The sequence below is a fragment of the Lissotriton vulgaris genome, chromosome 4_1 (genome assembly GCF_964263255.1).
Source record: "Lissotriton vulgaris chromosome 4_1, aLisVul1.2, whole genome shotgun sequence".
Taxonomy (NCBI): domain Eukaryota; kingdom Metazoa; phylum Chordata; class Amphibia; order Caudata; family Salamandridae; genus Lissotriton; species Lissotriton vulgaris.
This window is the reverse complement of record NC_141691.1, coordinates 47,674,772-47,690,929: the sequence shown is the minus strand read 5'-3', so window position 1 is coordinate 47,690,929 and position 16,158 is coordinate 47,674,772. Positions and strand designations below refer to the sequence as shown.

The following is a 16,158-nucleotide window of genomic DNA, read 5'->3' as shown; positions in this document are numbered from 1 at the left end:
AGCCAATTGGGTTATTTATTTACTCTTGGAGTCACTACACCCCCTATATAAACACTTCCTGTAGGAAGTGGGCATAACCCTATCCCGGAATTCTAAATTACACCAAAATCAAGACGGTGGAACCCTTCTTTCCTGGGGCACATCAGGCAATTCAACTTAGAGCTATGGCTGGCCTGGTAGTGCACCACACCTCCTTTCAAACAGTTTTTATTAGAAAACAAGAGCAGCAATAAAGACATTACATCGACAGCTTAGGTAAAGATGTTCAAGAGATTACAACATTATCTTCCTTATTTTAATCTGGCAGAAACCCGGGGCAGCATATTCTAACAGTTACAGAACTATCAAAGGTGGGTCACTTGTATGTACTCGGGTCAGGGAACTCACCAATATCTAGTTAACTCTGACTGCCCACAGTATGTACCGTACTCTCATCCATGTCTTCTTCCAACACCAGGAGTCTTTCCCTTCTTAGTTCTACTGTCGGAGACACACATATATCCGCCCTATATTAATTCCAGCGCCCCCAATTGTGATCCCATTTACGTGGACATCCCCTGTCTTTATAAACTGTTTTTACGCTTCACACCTCCTTGAATAGTTACACCTGTTGTGGTGCTAAATGGGCCACAGGGCGGGGGTGGGGGAGGGGGGGGGGGGGGGGGAGAAGCCTCTTATCACCGGTTTGGGGAAAGCCAAGGTCACATTGCATAGGTAGCAGGGGCTTTGAAGCCCATGGCCTTGGTATGCAGATTCACTAGCCATCCTGATGGAGGAGCAGTGTGAATACCTTCCTCCAGGGCAGGCATTGTTTCTGGGTTCAGAGAGAGTAGGCTCTCACGTGCAGCGAGTCAGAAACATGTCGGTGGTGGAAGGCAGGACGATACCAGCCAGCAGACTAAGAAGATGGTGGATTTTCAGGGGGCACCTCTAAGGTGCTATCTGGGTGCCTGCTTTAATAAATCCACTTGATGCATCAGTGTGGATTTATTAAAATAAGTTGTTTGATACAAAACACCACAGGTTTCAGTGAACCCATCATGTAGCTGAGGAACTCTTAATGACCAGTGCCCAATACATATACATGAGTAGGCTTCCCTGTTCACTTGTACTATCTAGTAATCGAACTAGACAGAACAGGGGAATATCTCCTTTTGCCGATTTGTCCCCACATGCAAAAGAATTCACCCTGATTTAGGACTAGAAGGTCTGCTTTAAGTTTGACTTACACTTGTTTGCACCATTTCACACCACCTGCAATGGCAGTCTGCAGGAGTTTGGTTGTGGGTCACTTAGTGTGGCACAATACATACTGCAACTCTTAGGGATCCTCTTTAGTACGCATGCGCCCTAGGTACCGGGGTATCATATACTAGGGTCTTACAGAGCTGCTAAAGGTTTAACCAATTGGGGGGCAATTGAACAGTTACCTTGTTTTAGTAAAAGAGCACTGGCTCCGGGGAGCTGGATACAAGGGACCCAGTGCTCTTCAGTCACAATTGCATCAAAATACTAGGCAAAAAGAAAGTGGGAGTGACCATGCCAACAAGGGTAACTTTCCTACAGTAGAGAAAATATATTAATTATAATACTAAAATCATAAAAAATGGATACATCACTCCAGCAATTAAAATTCAATGTAACTAAAAGTTGGGAATGAACAAAAAATTGGACCAATGGAATCATCTTTGTAGGCGTAAAGCCTGTATTTCCTTGACAGCAGGCGTTGCACATTCCATGAACCCTCAAACTAGGCAATCAGGATATGCATCAGCGTAAATCTTAAATACCTGATTTTCCATACATCCTCTAGGTTGGAGTGTAAATATTCCTGATGTAGCTGACTGTCTTTATTTTGAGAACTAAAGATGCATATAGAAGTGAAGGGATTAGATTTGAGTTGACTGCTGTGACTGAAAGTCCAATTGTGCAACCTCCACAGACATTTGAAAATCCCTTTATAGATTCAGTAATAATGCATGATTTTGTTTTCTTGGCTGTAATATGATTAAAGCACAATACGTTATCATTGATTATTAAATCCAAGTAATCGTATTTTGTTTACTTATTCTATTCATTTGATTAGTGTGCTGTACTAATCAATCTATCATAACAAGCACTTGCATAAATAACTGGTAAAGTAATAAACTCCATAGGACAGGATCGGATTTTATACATCGATAGTTATCGCATTTGGGCCAAAGATAAAGATCTACTTTTTTTTAAATAAACATCATAATTTATTTTTCATATTATGTCTAAGGAAGTGTTTCAGCAGACCGACAATGAGAATGATGAATATAGAGGGGTTGAGTGCGCTACTGGGGTGTAGGCGCATCCCTGTGGTGGGCACACTTATGTGGTACTGTGTGTCGTGACACAACACAGTAAATTCCAAGGAAGTTCAAAATAAAGTTCCAAAGTTTTGAAAGTTTCAAAATTTAATCAGCATTTTCCGTAGGTATATTTCATATTTTCTTCATATGAATGGATTGACAATCATTTTTATCAACATCAAAAGAAGCTCCAATGCATTTCGGACATGGAGTCCTTTCTCAAGGAGCATGAGTAAGGCGCTTCCGCGGATACGTGGAGCTCCAGTTCATTTGGTCTCCAAACGAACAGACCAAATGAACTGGAGCTCCACGTATCCGCGGAAGCGCCTTACTCATGCTCCTTGAGAAAGGACTCCATGTCCGAAATGCATTGGAGCTTCTTTTGATGTTGATAAAAATGATTGTCAATCCATTCATATGAAGAAAATATGAAATATACCTACGGAAAATGCTGATTAAATTTTGAAACTTTCAAAACTTTGGAACTTTATTTTGAACTTCCTTGGAATTTACTGTGTTGTGTCACGACACACAGTACCACATAAGTGTGCCCACCACAGGGATGCGCCTACACCCCAGTAGCGCACTCAACCCCTCAATCCTTTAGGACGTACCTGAACAGTTACGTCACCTGTAGGAGCACCTTGAATTGATTATCTCAGCTACCTTCTCAGTGAACTACCATATTCACCAAAGCTGTGCGCCACGCCCAATCACTTTGCTTAATGATGAATATAGCTCATTCATTTGAAGCTCTACATGCCTCTCTTCCCTGACCCATCAGAACCTACATGATTTTGCATTATTTGATTTAATGGCCAGATTAGCGGAGTCCAGGTAGCTTCTTGATATCATGTTGTTTTATTGATCACTTACAATGGACCTTTTCATGTTTGATAAGAGTCTTGTTGTAAAGATCCCAGATTCTTTAGACAGTGTCTCACCTGCTTTTAATGTTGTCTTTTTGCTAAGATGATGAATCAATTGGAACAATTGCATTGAGGAATAAACCTCTTAGTAATTTTTGTGAAAATAAAGTAGAAAATCAAGTTTAACAATGTTTTCCAGTTGGGAAGTAAAGATCGTAATAATTCAATTTCATGAGTCCTGATGCTCGAACTCTCGATAGGTAAAGATAGTTTTGAACAAAAACCCAAATTCCATTCAATTGTCCTATAATTTATGAGGTTAGGCAACCTTTATCAGACTGTTTGTTTAGCAGATGAAAACCCTGATTACAATATAGTGTTATATGCTGCGAATCGAGATTGCTCTCCTTCTTAGAAGTAATAAGACATTTCTTGGAGAGATGGAATTTGGCACAGTATTGTCGGTTATGCTTTATGAGTTTAATGTAGATAATGTTGGTTTGCTGGTTGGTCATTTGAGAACCTCCCTTTCAGTGTACGGTAGCCTGATACGGTTGTTACTTTTTACTGCCTTCCTATTGAATAAGTCTGATACTTGATAAAGGCTACACGCGAATCTGTTCTCATTGAAGTTGTCATGAAGGATCGTCTGATCCTAGCAAATAGCTCCACGATGGTCGTTAATTAATCTGAATCAATTAGAACTTAGACTTGTTTTTATTTAACATCAGTAATAAGTAAACATTTACTAACAAGAGATGGTTTTGACTTCTGCAAGCTAGAAGAACTATGAGCACATATTGATTTAGAAAATATTTTAGTACTTTTTAAGTGTAGATCGTTATGTATTAGAGTTAATAATCCACCACTTGGACAGCCCATAGAGCTTTTGCTGCCAAAAAGATTGTGATTGGAAAATACATAGGTTAGGGGAGTCAGGCTTTCATATTTCTAGAAGATACATCACATGTGGATGGTTTTAAAAGGTTTTTTTACATTTTCTTCAGTGGAGTTAGTATGCTGTTCAAGGCCTGCAATATTCCATGAACAAATCACACGGTCATTCTTTTGTGAGCGGGTTTCCCTTATCCTACTGTTAAGGATGAAGCTCTGCTGTCAGATTCTGGTGATGTGTTGATCTGGTGTAGATGTTATGTTGATATGACACTTTGTAGATGTGCTTTTATTAACAGTGATGGGAAGAATTCCATTGACTGTTAAATCTGCCGGGCTCTTAAAATGGTTTATTTTATTAAATGATCAGAAGGGAAAAGATTGATCATGTCGAAATACTGGATATCGTAATATACGTATGGATATTTTAATTAGCCACCTTTGACACATGCTGCCAGGTCGTTCTGCCAGGCTCAGATTTTATGTGGAATGATATCCATCAACCAGGCAGTTTGATTTGTCTCGCCTTTAGGAATCATGTCTTGAAAGAAGCTAACACTTGTTAGGTTACTGAGATTTATATCTTTCATGTAACAGAGGTGATTGAATAATTTCAAATATCATGGAGTCCCTTTGATTTGCAGTTTGGAGTTCAATCTAAAGAGGTGCGTTCAAGATCAGTGTGATCTGGGGATGAATTTTCATCTGTGTATTATTCAGATCTGCTGGAAAAAAACATTTTCTTTGTCGCAAAAGTATCACGAAGGGATCTCAATTGCTTTCGGTTTTGAATTATCATCTGCTACTCTATGCTGATCAGAATCACCACTGCTTTTAAATGGTGATTCCATGGAGCTTCAACAGCTGGCATGGTTGGGATAATCGTTTGAGTGCTAGAGAACGTTCTGGCAAGTATGTGAAATCTGTCAGCTATAGTTGAGTGATCAGTTAAGGAGATTGAAGACTCCCTGGTGGCATTTACAGGCTTTGGAGCACTTGTTAATGAGTCTGGATGTTTTTGTATTTGCCTGTTGCTAGAAGGCAAGTTAAGTGTGCAATTGAGTGTGCCCTTGCATTTGATATCCAAATTGGATCATCCTACTTTTGTGTCAAACAATCAAAGAGATTTTGACTGTTTAGGGCAATCAAGTTGCCGCTGTGATGAAACATTTGACTTTGTTCGTGGTGTTTAAATAGCGGGAAAAGGTTTGATTTATTGGTATGTGTGTTTGCTTCGATAGACAAAGTTACCTTAGGGTTAGTTGGTTTTTTGTTCAGTTTTCTCAGATATTTTTAAGCAATGCTTGCTGATAAAATGAACACATCCTTCACTTGGTACCACTGAAACAATCCCAGAATTGATGCATCATTTCCCTCTGTCATTTAAAGGTAATTTGTTTTAGTGTGATTTTTCATTTCCTGCCTAACCTAGGCTAGGTATGTGATGGTGAGCTCAGTACTTGTTGATATATTCTTTGAAAATTCTGGGCATCTGGCAATACTTGGAATAGTGTTAACTAATAAAGCTGTTTTGCTCAGGGTAGGGTTGATGCGCTATATTCACTTGAGTGCGGGTTGCATTGATTTGAGATTTCCTCGGAAGAGTTGCTGCTGAATGATTTTAGATCACAAAGTATTCACTTATGCAGTTGTAATAGCAGTTGTCGGGTGGATTTGGGGGTTGAAAAGGTATGCTCAGACAAACTGGAATTAGCCGGTGAGTTATTCGACTAAATACTGGGATTGGTATTGTCTTTTTGTTTTGACCCTAGTACAAAACAGTCTTGAATTACTGCTTTGCAAATGTGGTTGTCTGCTGCTTGAGATCAACACATTATAGTGTTCAAGCAAGCGTCAGCAGGTTCATCCAAATTTGCTTTTCTGGTGGAGGACTGATTCTGGCTGCTGGGGGCGATGTAAGAAATGTGGCGATAAAGGTTGAATCCATTTGATGGGCCCAACCGTTTCTAGAGCTATCCCATTAATGCAAAGACTCAGCTAGCTTATGCAGATTTTCTTTAGTGTTGAGTCTGTGATTTGACTTTCATTTTGAGACATCCCCATTAAAAGAAGCAAGTAATAATGATGCAAGTTGGTAAATAAATTGGGAGTAAATATTGGGAGACACGGATTTCAAGAAAAAAGTAAAAAAAATAAAATAAAAAAAAGAGTCCAGGCTATACAACGCTCCAATTGCTCTAAGGAGTTATTTGCGTTAATACATAAATTGAGAGTAAATACTTGAGACACCAATTTCAAGAAAATAGTGCCAAAAACTACACTCCTGGACAAAAAAACCTACAACCATTCTAAGGACTGCCTTTCGAATCCTACCTTTCCGGTTGTAAACCCTCGGCAGGCAACATATGGGCGACCTGCGTGGAGCCAACCAGCACCACCCGAATCTGAAAGGAATAGGCTAATGGAAAATGATTGCCAGGAGAAAATCCTGATTTTCTACTTGTACTGCCCTTCTTAAAGTCCCACTAAACAAACCATTTAAGCCACAAACTATGCCTACAAAGGGCAAAAAGCAAACCACTTACCAACAATGTCTCGCAAACGTCCACCCAGCTGAAACTATCCAGCCTTCGGCCCCTTAAAGGGCTGGAAGGAAGCTTTGCCTCTGAAAAGGCACTCGCACCTTCCCTCACACAGTAGAACCAGCACGAGACAGGCAGGCTGGGTGAACAAAGGGAGTGAGGCTGTGGCAATGACCCTCCAAGTAGAAGAGCAAGCTATCTTCTCGGTTCGTTGGCTGAAAGCAGCAGAATACAGTGGCAGTACAGGCGTGTCAGTTTGAGGGTAATAGGATGACAAGGAAGATCGCAAAAACTCAGGAAAGCTCAGGGCTAGGATGCTCAATACTAGAACAGTTCTGCACAGGCATGAACAGGGCTTCTCAGGGCTTCCATTCATCACAGCTTCCTGTGCACTCCAAAAATAGACAACCTGTGATACTAAAGAGTAGAGCGTTGATGCACCTGGTAACAGTAATGGGCAGACAGCAAAAACCATGATGGTCCATGCACAAATTTAAACATCTGTGCATCACACATAGTTTCTACACCCAGGGGTAACCAATGAGGTTAAGACCCTGTAAGCTAAACAACCATCAACCCTAGTCAAAAATATAATTCTTTAAGAAAAGAAGAACTCCAGCATGGTACACAAACAATTTCTATAACTTCTCATCTATCAATTTCCCATCTGTTAACAGTGCCGGAAATTATATCCTGCAAATCAACAGCATCAGAACAGAGATCAACTGCAGTTGGTAATACCAATGGTAGTCAACTTTCCCAATCCCTATCCACACATATTCTGGATCAAGAACACACACAACAATCTAAAACAGAATTAACTTGTCTATAGCATATATGCACCCCCTTTTAAAACAATAACTATCAGGCTATAGCATATGAGAATATACTCCAAGACGAGATGGGCTTACATTAGCGATTGTTTGTTTAATCATTAGTTGGAGCTCCAGAGAAGACTGCCGCATTGTCCACTGGTCCAAATTCTGCAATAAAGAACACAAGCCATTAAAGCAGTGAATAAGGGTGAGGCTTTCACTGTAATTTGGTGAATCTCCATACAAATCCAGATAATAGAAAATAATACAGAACTGATTGGTATTAAAGGGAGTCCTTTAAAGCACTTTTGGCCCCATTTTTAGGTTTCGCCTGGCGTCCACTGCGCAGCAGTGTTCGCGCAGGCGAAATCTTTTGTTTTGCAGTACGGGGCTTTGTCCCGCCTCTCTCTTCCATTGGCTAGCTCCATAAATGGAGGCTAGCCATTGGAAGAGAGGTGAGTCACTCTTTCTGGGAGCAGATTCGTGGGCGTTCCGGTGATTTTTTTTCTCTCCGCCCCTTTTAGAACGTCATGAAGACGTGGGCCACTGTGGGCGTGCACTTTTTTTTAACATGGATTTTTTTCCTCATTGCTAAGATCGTCCTGGTCCCGCATGGTTGTATCCCGCTGTCCGTCCCCCCTCCCGCTGTCCGTGTCTTTGTTTTGCCCCCCCCCCTCACCCCTGCGCTGTCCATGTCTCTGTTTAGACACACCCAGGCGCTCCTGTTCCCAGCCCATGTTACAAGAGCCCAGCCCCAGGTGTCGAGCTGGGCATTCAGCTTTGCGTCTGCAGAGACCGAGAGCCGGAGCGGACCGGACCAGGGAGCCCCCCCCGGGATGGCCGCCTAGAAGCCCGACCCCCAGAAGGACAGGTAAGGAGCTCACCTGGGCCCACTTGCTATGGACCAAACTGGACCTTTGCACCGGAACCAAAGTTCGGAAACTTTTCTTGGCTTTGAAGCTTGGTCCGTGCGCCCTCCCCGTGTTTGGACACCCCCGGGCTCCAGAATGTCCCTGGATTGCAAAACATTTCTGGGCTCGGACGATTTTCTTGCCCAGCACTCCGTTTGGGGGCTCCGGACAGACTTCGCCTCGCTTCAAAACAGTTTTAGGGCAACTTTGAAGCGCTTTCTGCACATTAATCGGTCCAAATTGGGGTGACTGGGAGGGTTGTGTGTCGGCTCTTTTGACGTAGATTTGCGTCTACTCCGTAAAGGACCCCTTCTGGTGACCCTAACACACAGCCACGCCTCGGTAATACACAGTAGTATGAGGATTGTAGCGCTTTGTAGGGCGGGCTAGTGAGAAGATTAATCTAGCGCTATAGCCCTCGGTGTACGGACTCTTACTGTCGCGTCGAAACCAGCCAAAAAGTTGGTTAAAGCAAATCTTGGGCATTCAGCGATAACGACCGTTTGTACGCAGGAGCGCTGCCCCCCCCACACCACTAACCACTCGCTTGCATGCAGCACAGCACTCCGACCACGCCCATGAGGTGTGCTGCAGGAGTGGAGTAAAGTGGTGTGAGTGGTCTAGAGACATGCGCAGGGTCGAGGCTGTGGGTGTGCGTCTTGGAGGGCGTGTTTATTGCGCCGTGTGATTTGGTGTTAGTGGCGTTTCTGGAAGTACATTTTAGAGTGCACACATTGGGCTACACAATAAACAGGTGGGACCACCTACAAAGGTGTTGTATCTATGTGCTTACATCTGTGTGCTTGTATTTTTATATTTATATATTGAGCAATATACTCTGACATGCAAAGTCACTTTCAACATTTTAAGCAAATATCGCTACTTGGCAAGGTAGTTGGACAGGGACAATTTAACTTTGTCGTTTTGTAGGGGATCCGCGCTGTGTGGTTCAGGTGGTATTTGTTCCTCGCAGTTACAATTGCAGCCTCTCTCGTGTAATCAGGACATAATGTTTCTACCTCTGATGTTTCATTTAGCTATTTAAGGTATTCTGGGAATTGTTTTCGTTTGAGTGGCAGGCTGGTTACCAATGGTTTGTTCAGAATAGCCAAGCACTGGAAACATGGCTGTGCTTGCTTCCCTGCCCCCTGGCTGTGCTGCTTGCTCCCCTGACCCCTGGCTGTGCCTTCTCCCCCGCCCCCTGGCTGGCTCTGGGTGTGTGTGTGTGGCTGGCTCTGGGTGTGTGTGTGTGTGTGTGGCTGGCTCTGGGTGTGTGTGTGTGTGTGTGTGGCTGGCTCTGGGTGTGTGTGTGTGGCTGGCTCTGGGTGTGTGTGTGTGGCTTGCTCTGGGTGTGTGTGTGTGGCTGGCTCTGGGTGTGTGTGTGTGTGGCTGGCTCTGGGTGTGTGTGTGTGGCTGGCTCTGGGTGTGTGTGTGTGTGGCTCTGGGTGTGTGTGTGTGGCTCTGGGTGTGTGTGTGTGGCTCTGGGTGTGTGTGTGTGTGGCTCTGGGTGTGTGTGTGGCTCTGGGTGTGGGTGTGTGTGTGTGTGTGTGTGTGTGGTAGTAATTGCTGTCTGCTGAGCTCGTCCGTAGGGTACAATAGGTCTCACATTTGCGAGAGATTAAGCTAATGGCAATGTAAATGACAATGCCATTTATTTATCTGTTTTCCAAACCAACACAAATACAAATTGTCATTTACAATGCCAATAGCTCTAACTTTTCCAAAGGCGAAACCATTGCATTGTAAATGCTTGTTATTTTTCTCACTATTCGTACCCACCATTTGCCCCTCAGACAATTAATTATGCACATCACATGGCCCATGTTGAACTCCCCTATCCTGCCGACTTCACTGCTCGTCTACTCAACTGCGGGCTATGGACAAAATGTATATGGTCTTGAACAATCACCGAGTAATATTTCAGATTTGGCAAACAAATCATAATAGAGAATTTAATAGTCCATCAGACAGTCCTTGTGCTTTAAGGCACTTGCACAATAATCATGATTTGGGCCACAACTTGAGATGTGGAATTTACAATCAGCACTTGCAATGGCAATAATTCTCTGGATAACAACGAACCTGACAAAATATACTTTCTTGGCATGCTCTTAAATACTCTGGATATAGTGGCCATAGGCTTGAACTATCAATCAAGCAAACTGGAAACTTGCTGCACACTTTCCAGTCTACATCAGAAACCAACAAAATACTTGAACATCTTAACAGCCTCATACATTGGGAAAAGGGTGAGAAATAAGATCTATAATTTGCGTGTGTTCCTCCATCGTTGAAAGGCTATCCTCTCTTCTACTACACTGGTAACTTAAGTGAACTTAAGCCAAAACAGTGGGCAAGAATAAAATGGAAAGGTCAAAGGCCCTCCCACTCAAGATATTTTATTTGCACAAAACTCTTTGCCAACCCCACCACAGAGGAACAACATTTTTGAAACCGAACTACTCTATAGCCCAAGCAATGCACACATGAGATCTCAGATTCAAAATCAGCTCAGTTGACACACACTAATAATTCTACTAATGATGAGGATGACCAGGAAAAGGCCACAGGAGATACTGCAGGGTGCCTGACACAAAGAGAATGAAACAGACTTGAGGAAACTGCTAATAATAAAAAAAAGCATTGGTAGTTTTGAAAGCAACATACAATAACCAAACAAGTGCTCCCAGTAATGCATTTTCCTTCTTCCAGTTCCAAGAAAGATTTCTTCATGATGAATATAAACGCCAAGTGGTGTAGGGTACCTATGACTGTGCTTGTGCTCCTCTTGCCCTGTCTGAAAGAGCCATACAGTATGTGGGTGACATCCCGAACATGTGTCTGATGTTGTTGAGGTATGCCATGCACTATAAATAGAGACAAATTGACACTAGGAAGCCCCTTAGTAAAGTTTTAAGGCATCAGGATACACCAGAAAGTGTGGCCTGTTGCGCAAGACATGTTGCAGGCTACACAGACTGTTCCCCTACCCATCTGCAATACAACACAATACAGTGTGATTTTTAAAGTACACAGCTGCCCACCAGGGGTCCCTGAGCTAGAGGTAAAGACAAACCATCGACCCCTCTTATTTACTAAATAGCCACGTCTTAGTTTCCTAAACTGCAGGTCAGAGGTCTGACGCAGGAAAAGCATAAACACATTCTAAGCTTTTGCTGGCAGGCGAAAGATCACCCAGTATTGATCTTGCCAAAGAACTAGTTACAGAGATCAGGAGGACATCTTTAGATTTAAGGTTCCGAGAGGCCACATAAGGGATAAAGCATTCTACCTAGATACCTAGGAGCTGTCCCCTAAAAGGAATAAAACACAATGCCCATCGCTTTCAAGAGGATCAGTTTTTCCAATCATGAGCCGCTGTAATTCTTTAACTAGTGTCCTTAAAAGGTTTTGCCTAGGCACATTCATAATTAATCTGGCAGCAGCACGTTTTACCATTTCAAGATATTTAGTTAGTTAGACCGGAAAGCCTAAGAACAGAGCATTTGTGTAATCCAGATAGGACATGATCATTGTATGTACTTTGATTTTACGCAGCTCAAGCGGGACAAACTTTTTATTCAAAGAACGCAATCATAAAAAGCTATTCCCTCCTAGGGATGAAAAATGGGCACAAAAGGAAAACCTGTTGTCAAATTGGACTCATAGATTTCTCGCAACCATAGAGGGAGATGAAGCTCTAACCAGTTCAAAGAAAGGTCACCAAACATCCGACCAAATGGACCCCTTCACACTGAACAAAAGAATCTCTGCTTGAGTAGAATTAAAGCATAGAAGGTTCTTATCCATCCTTCCAGAAGGCAGTGTTTAAATGCTGACAGTTTCTCTTTCGGGGATAACCGTATGGGGAAACAAAGTTGTGTGTCAACCGCAAAAGATATAATCTGTAAGCCAAATGCCTCAACAATGGTAGCTATAGGGGCCATGTACACATTAAAAAGCGTCAGACTAAGAGAAGACCCTCGAGAAACATCTCCATATGAGCATTTCAGAGGCTGAGGGATAGGGTTCAGCTCAGACAAGCTATCCCCTCTTTTCCGGATACGACTGGATCCATCAGAGGGACATGTCCCTTACCCTACAGTCAGCAAATCTGATCAGTAGCCCTTGATGGGAGATGGTATTTAATGACGCCAAAAAGGAAAAGGGGAGGTGTTGGAACTGTTACTTTCTGGTTGGCTAAATCGAGGCCCCAGCCAGGCAGAACCTACCACTGCCATAAGGGGAGGGTGATTATACACACTGTACAACCTATTCTCACCTTTGGGTAGCTCGCCACTAAGCAGTCAGGCTTACCACAGAGGCAATTTGTAAGACACTGGGGCAGCGCTCACTCACAGTAAATACACGGAGTGTTTGTATTTAACACGCACATTAATCAACATGAACATTGTGTATTTCGGGGCATAAATCCCACCTGGAAATACTACTAGCAGTTGTAGGCCCAACCATGGGTTTGGGAAGGGCCATTCTATTCACCAACCCGGAGAAAATGTGTAGAAGAGACCAGTGTTGGGTGAATTAAAAATTATTTAAAGAGCAGTCAGCTGGACAGGGTGAAGCTGAGGAAGCCCAGCGTGCGTAGGAACTTTCTACTGGAAACTGTGCTGTACACTGAGCCTGATCTTTTATGGCTCAAAAGTACCCATTATCGATTTTTATTGACCAGGTTTTGCTTGGACCTTTTTCATTATCTTTTAGTCCTCGCAAGGAGAGCACATAGGGGCCAAAGTATTCCTCCCTGTGGCTGTGACGCAAAGTCTCCACAAGACAGGACGCATTTTATATTGTTCTGTAGTTTTTACGAGGAAGTCCTGCCAAAAAGGCAATGCTAGGCAGATTAGACCCGCTTTTATTTTTTTTTACAAATGCTCTCCAGCAGTTCAGTACTACATGTTCTACGTTTTTTAGGGTCTGCGGTCAGGATCAGATTCAGATGTGATTAATCTATTTGGTTTACCTGTGGTCTCCTAGGATTGTCATGAAATTTGTAAATTACTGTATCAGCTGTTATTGTTTGCCTCACGTTCCAAGTAGCCTAGGGGGCCGGGCTCGACATACTGTCCTGTTAATGTCCATTTACGATGAATACTGAGCGCCTCAATTTTCATGGTCCTAGCCAGTCTCATTACTTCTGTAATTTAAGGGGGCCAGGTTTGATGCTCTGCATCGCCATACGTTTTTATACACCTGTACCCTCACCACTGGTATAGTGCAGCCAGCTAGAGGGGTGGCTGACCAATGCCAGGGCAGTGGGTGGTAGGTATAGCACACAGGGGTGTGTGCCATGTCGACTCTTCACTTTGATCTGCACCAAAACATGCGGTCTGCAAAGGCAGTGTGTGTGTGTGTGTGTGTGTGTGTGTGTGTGTGTGTGTGTGTGTGTGTGTGTGTGTGTGTGTGTGTGTGTGTGTGTGTGTGTGTGTGTGTGTGTGTGTGTGTGTGTGTGTGTGTGTGTGTGTGTGTGTAAAGGTACAGGGCCTTTAAGGGTGGCACAATAAGTGCAGCAGCTCTTGGAGGCTTCCCTGGCCACAGTGCCCTGGGTACCGGTGGTACCATTTACAAGGGGTTGACCTGTGTCCAAAGAGTGCACAGTACAATGGTGTGTGCATCGATGAGTGTGTATATGTAAATACCTTTCTAGCTCGACGTGGATGGCACTGTGCTATTCCTAGGCTTTGCAAGAAAGACAGACATTTGAAGTATTCAGTCAGTGTTGTACGGGTGTTCTATAAAGAAGCTGCTCTCCACCTAACCTTGGGAACAACCCAGAGTTCTCGGCTTCTTTTTTGCAAAATGTATGCAGCACTCCAAGCCTGAAAGGGTATTGTTATGACTTACACTAGGTACTCCCTTGCATCTGGAAAAATATTAACCTCTCTAAAGAGCTATAATGACAGCAAAACACGTGTCTTGGGTTGTTATTCATTCCAGGTTGGTTTGGTGGTATTTACCAATTCAAAGCTGTAATAGTGTGCCTGGAGTGGTAAAATAATGTAGTCATTTTACAGCTCAATGTGGATGGCAATGTGCTAATCCTATGCTTCAAAACTTTGTTGAAAAACAGACATTTGGAGATAGCCGATTCAGAGTGTTGCATAATGCTCTATACAGGAGCTGTTCTCCATCTAAACTTGGGAACAACCCAGAGTTCTCTGATATGTAGATATATAGTGGATAAAAGTAGAGGTGTGGGGCTGTTTCTCAGTGCAGCAGTGGCATTTGAGGAAGACTACAATATTGAAATGCATTATGACTTACCTGCGTGTTCATTAAAGGCTCTTTTCCTGAGTTCCCCGTGTGGCCTCTTTCTACAGTTCTGATGGAGGAGATATATATATATATATATATATATATATATATAATCACCCCCACGATAGTTCGTTAGGTCAGCTGTTCCAGAGGCAAATGTGTTTGTGTTGTGTCACGATGTGCCGACCCGGGACCCGATGGGAGAGGAGCAGGGGGATCAGCTACCTCCTCACGTCTCTCCTGTGCTTTACTTTCAGTCACCATGGGATACGTTTGGTCCGGAATGTAGCGGTCCCTTTAACACAACTCTTTCCCACTTCCTGGAGAAGCAGGCGACCCACATGACAGGGTCACACACGCCTATGGAATTACTGGATGGAGAGGTCGTGGCCTTCTAACCAATGAGGAGAACGAGAAGGACGTCACAAATTGGGACTACGGACGCTACGAGCAGAGAAGGAGCCGGAGTGAAACCGACGAACAGAGGAAAGACACTGACCAAGCCCAGCTGCGATACGGAGAGCAGAACACACCAAAACTTCAACTGAGCCGTGATCCTCCTTGACCTGAGTGCGGCCTTTGATACAGTAAACCATCATATCCTTATCCAGCGCCTGGCTGAAGCGGGAATACGAGGGTCCGCTTTGACGTGGCTCTCATCCTACCTCTCTAACCGCACCTTTCAAGTCTGGGAAGGCAATTCTCAAACTGCCATTATCCCCCTCCAGTGTGGGGTGCCACAGGGCTCATCCCTCAGCCCCACATTGTTCAATGTGTATATGGCCCCCCCTAGAGGAGGTGGTTATTCCCTTTGGGATCAAAATAGTGAGCTACGCCGATGATACCCAACTGGTCGTATCATTGTCTCAACTCAGTCAATGCCCTGATAATTTCCATCAATGCCTGACAAAGATCCACACTTGGATGGGTGAGTCCTCACTCAAGCTCAACGGATCAAAAACAGAGATTATGACGTTAGGTCACAAGTCGGCCTCTCTGCCCTCTTCCATCTGGCTGGCCTGTCTAGGGGACCCACCTATCCCAAAAAAGGAAATTAAAAACCTGGGGGTTTGGCTTGAGCAGGACCTTTCGCTAAAGACTCAAGCGGAAAAGATGGCAGGTACTTGCTTCGGCCTTCTTCGTTCCGCCTGCAAAATCCTTCCTCTCCTCCCGCAGCACTCGAAAAAGCTGTTGATTCAGGGTCTAGTTCTCTCGAGACTAGACTTCAGCAATGCAATCTTCCTGGGTGCTCCGGAAGCCACTATCAATAAGCTTCAACAAACCCAAAATGCTGCTGCTAGACTCTTAATGGGCGTCCCCCTCAGGTCATCAGCCAAACCTGCTCTCAGAGCGCTTCACTGGCTCCCTGTTCGAGAGAGGATCATCTTTAAATCAATGTGCATTGCTCACAAAATCATGCAAGGTGAAGGACCCCCGATTATGAGAAGCCTAGTCACTCCGTACAAACCCAATAGACCCTTGCGGTCTGTTAACGGATGCCTAGCCACGGTGCCCAG

General features: G+C 43.7%; 1 protein-coding gene across 7 annotated transcripts in view; it reads right to left on the bottom strand.

The window, feature by feature from the left end:
• Positions 1-16,158, bottom strand: part of MED12 (mediator complex subunit 12) — an 820,436-nt gene that overhangs the window by 290,668 nt on the left and 513,610 nt on the right. For all 7 annotated transcript variants that reach the window (XM_086918278.1, XM_086918283.1, XM_086918279.1 and 4 more), the window contains exon 28: positions 7,554-7,625. In XM_086918278.1, coding sequence (XP_086774404.1) covers positions 7,554-7,625 — 72 coding nt within the window. The remainder of the gene's footprint in view (positions 1-7,553; positions 7,626-16,158) is intronic.